The 6,418-nt window shown below is 35.5% G+C and overlaps 1 protein-coding gene across 2 annotated transcripts; it reads left to right on the top strand.

Moving 5' to 3' along the window:
• Positions 1–312: 312 nt before the first annotated feature.
• LOC107957169 (protein NSP-INTERACTING KINASE 3) lies at positions 313–6,156 on the top strand. 2 transcript variants are annotated; one of them, XM_016892618.2, is made up of 11 exons: positions 313–1,393; positions 1,717–1,849; positions 1,938–2,009; positions 2,156–2,299; positions 2,402–2,473; positions 2,612–2,671; positions 2,757–2,854; positions 2,954–3,091; positions 3,961–4,302; positions 4,921–5,312; positions 5,558–6,156. In XM_016892618.2, exons 1-11 carry the CDS (start codon positions 1,291–1,293, stop codon positions 5,879–5,881), a joined length of 1,878 nt encoding a protein of 625 aa, XP_016748107.1. In that variant the 5' UTR covers positions 313–1,290; the 3' UTR covers positions 5,882–6,156. The 2 variants fall into 2 exon arrangements, with proteins under 2 accessions (XP_016748107.1, XP_016748106.1); XM_016892617.2 differs by having other exon boundaries at positions 548–1,393; positions 2,945–3,091.
• The last annotated feature ends 262 nt before the right edge of the window (positions 6,157–6,418 follow it).

Here is a 6,418-nt window from a genome sequence, read left to right as displayed (position 1 = left end):
AAGATTAAAAATCAAAATAACAAAATAAATAAATATTAAAACCTAAGTTTACTTTTATGTCTAGTTCAAATTATGTCCCTCTCGCTTCTTCCAATATTTTATAAAAGAAAAAATTTGAATTTACTGGCCAAGGACTTTGTGTTTTTGAACGAACAAAGCAACAACTTAATTGAAAACAATTTTATTTTTACTTGTGATAAATTAATAAAAATGGTATTTGAATCTATTATCAACCAAAAAAAAAAAATCTAAAAACTCACACAATCCCTAATTTCGATTAAATTGAACATTCTTTTTAAAACATTCTGCACATTGTAGCGAGGTGGCCGATGTGTGCAGAACTTTAACAGAAAAAAAATAATAAAAAAATAGAATTTAATCCGAAAACCAACAAAGTTGAGGACAATCCAAGCACGTGATCTGTGATTCAGTCCAATCACCGATTTTTAAACAATCAATCCCTCTAAAAAGAATCCAAAATTCATATATTTTTTTTATGTAGAATTTCACCGTTTTAAAAGTGGCAAAAAGAAAACAGTGTTATTTTTATTTTGATAAGGTGTCTGCATCTGAAAGTGTGTCGACTTTGGCCTTTTGTTTTGGCCTTTGCTTGTTTGGTTCTTTCTTTGTTTCATTGATCTTTTTATGCTTTGTGTTTTTAAATTCAATTTTTAAAGAAAGAGAAAAAGTGAAAGCAAAAGGATTGCTTAAAGAGAATGGTTTTTTTCTTTTTTTGAATCAATAAGTGAAAAGAGCATGGGAAAGCTAGAAACCAGAGAGTAAAAAACCGCTTGCAATTTGTGGGGATAAATCAACACATATAGAATATCAAACACTAGCATTTTCAGATCTCTAGGATCTCAGAATTTCAGGGGGGATAAATCAGGAACTTGTTGCTTGTTTCTCGATAAAATTCTCTTTTTCTCTTTTAGCTCTTTTGTCTTAGCTCATCCGCTCCTTCATTCTGTTACTTTTACTTGCCTTTCGATTCATATTTGTATGAAAGCAAGTCATTTTTAGGATCTGGGTATTGATCAAAAACAACAAGTTTTGATTTTGTTTTTCAAGTGAAAAAGGTTAAAAAGGAAAGGAATTTCCTTTAAAAGTAATGGTGGTTTCAGTTCTTGTGGTACTGAAAGGGACACCTTTTGCTGGGATAAGGGTAGAAAAAAGACTTTAGCTTCATGTGAAGGATGGTGGCAGGTCATTGTTGTGCTGATCAGTGGGCATTGATTTTTTCAGAGAAAGTAGAGTTTGAATGAACTGAGAGACTGTAAGAGTTTTAACAGTATGGAAATAAAGAATTTGATGCTGTTTAGACTGGGGTTACTGATTTTGGCATTGAATGGGGTTTCCTCTGCAACTCTTTCTCCTACTGGTATAAATTATGAAGGTTAGATTCCTTTTTAAAGTTTTTCTTTTTGTCACTTACCTCTAAACTTGAATTTTTGAGGTTTCATTTCTGTTTTTTCTCAAGTAGTGTAGTGGAATTCATCAATCAGTTCTGAGTTTTCTTGTTTGAAATGATTCACAGTTTCCAATTTCTTTGGTTTTTTAATTTTTGCTTTGATGGACTTGAAGAATGTATGAGCTACTTAGTAGCACATTTTCAGTTCATGTCCTTGTTTTCATTAGTTTTACCACAATTTTGCTTGATAAGAAACCGGGTTTCGCTCACCTATTTTTCCTTCCATTTGTAATGAATTTCTTGATCAGTGGTTGCTTTAATGGCCATAAAATTGAATCTACGCGATCCATACAATGTTCTCGAAAATTGGGATTCGAATTCGGTTGATCCATGTAGTTGGAGGATGGTTACTTGCACTGCAGATGGATATGTTTCTGCCTTGTAAGTTTTTCATAGTAACTTGAAAATAAACCGAGATTGTTGGTGGTTGTTAGTAATGTAAACTCCTTTTTGTTCCTTACTTGAACAGGGGACTTCCTAGTCAGAGCTTATCCGGGACCTTATCAACATCGATAGGGAACCTTAGCTACTTGCAATCAGTGTAAGTTATTGCCTCTTCGGTAACTACACTTGCTTATAACCTATCAAGCTTTAATCCATGTAGTTTGTTGGGTTTTCCTCAATTCGCGACCCAAAGTTCATGGAAAGCTCATGATGTTATTGTTTATGTGTTTGACGTTATTGTAGGTTGCTTCAGAATAATGCTATTTCAGGTTCCATTCCAGCTACCATCGGGAAGTTAGAAAAGCTTGGAACTCTCGATCTCTCCAACAATACTTTCAGTGGTGAAATACCTGCCTCCTTGGGAGACCTGAAAAACTTAAACTATTTGTAGGTTTTAGTAACTTTTACTGCATTGCATATCGAAGCTCCTCTCTGAGTTTCTTTCTAGTGGATCTGTTTCTTATGTTTATGCTTCTTGAATGTGCTCAGGCGGTTAAACAACAATAGCCTTACCGGAGCCTGCCCGGAATCTTTGTCAAAAATCGGAGGTCTCAGTCTTGTGTATGCACCTCAACTTGTGTATTTTGTCTTTTGATGTTCTTGAACTGGCTATTTGAAAAACCTTAAAATCTATATGATATCTTGTTACATTATCCGGCATGTAACTCACTTATTGATTGAATATAAAACCTGTAACAGGGACCTATCTTTCAATAATCTGAGTGGTTCCCTTCCAAAAATATCAGCAAGGACTTTCAAGTGAGCAATTCCTTCTCTTGTTATAAGATGTTTATAATGCATGTTATTGCGGTGTATTTAATTGCAGTTCTGTTTTTACTTCCAGAGTTGTTGGAAACCCTTTAATTTGTGGACCTAAGGCAAGCAACAATTGTTCTGCTTTCTTTCCCGAGCCTCTTTCTCTCCCACCCGATGGTCTAAAAGGTGACTAATACTGCTTTTGATATTCTGACATTGTTTTCCCATGTTACTGTTTGATTACATGTTTTGTGAATTTATGGATCTTTTTCTTAGCTCAATCAGACTCCGGATTGAAAGGTCATCATGTAGCTGTTGCTTTTGGTGCTAGCTTTGGTGCGGCTTTTTTCATCATACTGTTTATGGGGTTACTAGTTTGGTGGAGATATAGACGCAACCAGCAGATTTTCTTTGATGTTAATGGTTAGCTCCGTAAACTTTCCATACCGTATTATTTGTTTTATATTTTTCATTCTTGTCTGCACTGCTGTACTGTCGTATAAATATTGGAACTTGTGGAACCTACAATGTTATGTTAAACTACGTCATCATCAATGGGTTGTAATTCACATGTATATGCGGCTTCCATGAAGCTCCAATCTCCTACGATCACTGCCATCAATTTTTACGTGCTCTGCCAGCAGAGACACAAAAGTTTCTCGGCATGTTGCATTTTCTTCCTTTGAAAACGTTTTACAGTAGGGAAAGCTTTGCTTAAATGTTCCCATGCATTGTCCATGTTTTATCTGAAAACCAATCATGTAGTCATGAATCTTTGCATTGTTTGCAATGAAACATGTTTTTAGATAAAATTATGGTTTTTGATGTTTGTTAAGCTTACAAATTTGAATAATTACTTTTATTTCTAAGCTTTTGATGTGCATTGTGTCCTAGAAGCGTCATTTGCAAATATATATGAAGTTAAAGGTTTCATCATTTAAATTTGATGAATGTACATGGTAAGATGAAACAAAGATGATTTTAAGAACTTATTTGTTGCGGCCTTTTGTTTATATTTGAAGTATCCATGTGTGACTCATGCATCCGGCACATTTTCGGACATGCGTATGGGGATATGAGTCATGACCTTCCGAATATGGAAAAATCATATCCGTGTTAGATATATACCCGTATCTGGTACTTACACCCGAGTTCGAATAACATGGTATGAATTTTTTAAGCACAAATGAGCACTTTGTGTCGTATCTCAGTTGATGTGTAACGAATAAGTTTTTCCTTTGATTTCTTTCTATGTTATCCTCTAATTCCCATCCCTTCCATGTTGATGGCAGAACAATATGTCCTGGAAGTATGCTTGGGCCATTTGAAGAGGTATACATTTAAGGAGCTTAGGGCTGCAACTGACCATTTCAACTCAAAAAATATTCTCGGGAGAGGTGGATTCGGGATAGTGTACAAGGGTTTGTTGAGTGACGGGACTTTGGTGGCTGTTAAAAGGCTGAAGGACTACAATATAGCTGGCGGTGAGATTCAATTTCAGACAGAAGTAGAGACAATAAGTTTAGCTGTGCATCGCAATCTTCTCAGACTTTCTGGATTCTGCACAACTGAGAATGAACGGCTCCTGGTTTACCCCTATATGCCAAATGGAAGTGTAGCATCTAGACTAAGAGGTTAGTCTACTGAAGTCCTGTAGTAGTTACGATTCCTGTTTTTATTAGGATCCTAGTATATGCTACTATATTGAAAGCTATGGCTGGTAGCAACGGGGCATCACTTTTACTGGCAGAACTACTGTTTTTGAGTCACTATAACAGCCATAGGTGTCGTGTCATATCCACATGATGCATGAAAGCCACTCTGTCGGTCTTTGGGCAGCATATAGATTTGGGTGACATCTAAGGTCATCTTCATTTGAATTGGATGCGTGAATGCTCAAGTTTTTCCATATATTTAGATTTCACTCATATCTTAAATATCTTAAATATTTAGATATCATATTTAGATATCACCTATATCACTATTTAGTTGATCTTTCGGAAACCAAAAATATCTTCGTAATTAGTTTCTGTAACTAAACATTCTGATCATCCTATGTTAAACTTTGATCTCAGGGAATAGAATTTTAAAACCATCCAGTGTTTTAATCTATTCTCTGGTAGTTGTTAATATTTTGGACCATATTTGATTTTCTTTCGGCATTTATGGAAGATTTATTATTAAATGAATATCAGAATTGCTATTTGAAGTTATAAACTTCTTTTGCTTTTCATATTTGGTTTTCCAATCAGACAATATTCATGGTCGGCCTGCTTTAGACTGGACAAGGCGGAAGAGGATATCCTTAGGTACTGCTAGGGGGCTTGTATACTTGCATGAACAGTGTGACCCAAAAATCATTCATCGGGATGTCAAAGCTGCCAACATCTTGTTGGACGAAGACTTTGAGGCCGTTGTTGGAGATTTTGGGTTGGCAAAGCTTTTAGACCACCGAGATTCTCATGTAACGACTGCAGTCCGTGGTACCGTTGGTCACATTGCTCCAGAGTATTTATCAACAGGTCAGTCATCAGAAAAGACAGATGTATTTGGGTTCGGGATCCTGCTCCTCGAGCTAATCACTGGTCAGAAGGCCTTGGATTTCGGACGAGCAGCAAATCAGAAGGGTGTAATGCTCGATTGGGTACTCTCTCTTTCTCCTCCCCTCTATGTGCTTGCAGAGTGCTGTTAACTGAGGAAAGCATGAAAACATAAATCAACATCGAATAAACCTCCATAGACTACTTGGCAGATAATAATTGTTGCAAATGTTAGTGCAGATGATTCATTTAACTGCATATGATGTGCGTCTTTGGATTACTAACCCTCAACCATGTAGAGGATATTTTTCTTGAAATTTGAGGTTAAAATTTCTAACCTTTCTTGCAGGTAAAGAAGCTACATCAGGATGGTAAACTGAGCCTACTGGTGGATAAAGATCTAAAGGGAAATTTTGACAGGATTGAGTTGGAAGAAATGGTTCAAGTTGCCCTATTGTGCACTCAATTCAATCCGTTACACCGTCCGAGGATGTCCGAAGTATTAAGGATGCTAGAAGGTGATGGTTTAGCCGAGAAATGGGAAGCATCACAAATGATAAAGACGCCGAAGCTCCGATCATGCGATAACGATAACCCTCCTCAACGGTACTCGGATTTTATAGAAGAATCATCACTTGTGCTCGAAGCCATGGAGCTTTCTGGTCCTAGGTGACATAATGTTTGCCTTGAAAACTATGGTCCCGACTCTATTGCAGAGCTCTGAAATGTGAAAATATGTGACTGCTGTTGATAGTTGTTGAATGCTTGTATTCATCTGTAAAAATTAAAAAAAGAAAATCATGTAAGAGTTCGAGTTTGATTGAGCTTTGGTCAAAGAAATTTTGAAAAAATATGTTTAGGAAAATGTAGTATGTAGTTTCTTTATACAGGTAGTGTTGTAAGAATTGAAATCTTGGGGAATTGAAGGGTATGTTTGTTTTGTGAAAATTGATTACAAAAAAGGAAAATATGAAATTGAAATTTTGATTTCAAAGTTAAATCAATACTAATTTAATTTTGAAATTGAAATTAAATTTTGATGTTGAAATAAGGACCACATCGAATTCCCTTCACAAAATTTAAGGATATTAAATTGAATTAAATTAGAAATGTATTTATTTTTAATTTCAATTGATTTGAGACTAATTCTAAATCATTTCTAATTTCAGTTAATTTGATTCAAGATTTGGCTTGAGGGGAAAATATTTGG

This window comes from Gossypium hirsutum, chromosome A05 (assembly GCF_007990345.1).
Source record: "Gossypium hirsutum isolate 1008001.06 chromosome A05, Gossypium_hirsutum_v2.1, whole genome shotgun sequence".
Classification (NCBI taxonomy): domain Eukaryota; kingdom Viridiplantae; phylum Streptophyta; class Magnoliopsida; order Malvales; family Malvaceae; genus Gossypium; species Gossypium hirsutum.
This window is presented reverse-complemented; position numbering and strand designations above follow the sequence as displayed.

Bases quoted from the DNA above. Each gene is read 5' to 3' on its own strand.
- LOC107957169 (XM_016892617.2), top strand. From the start codon at position 1,291: ATGGAAATAAAGAATTTGATGCTGTTTAGACTGGGGTTACTGATTTTG. The intron at 1,850-1,937 runs GTAAGTTTTTCA...TTACTTGAACAG, and splicing joins GATGGATATGTTTCTGCCTT to GGGACTTCCTAGTCAGAGCT. The intron at 2,672-2,756 runs GTGAGCAATTCC...TTTTACTTCCAG, and splicing joins ATATCAGCAAGGACTTTCAA to AGTTGTTGGAAACCCTTTAA.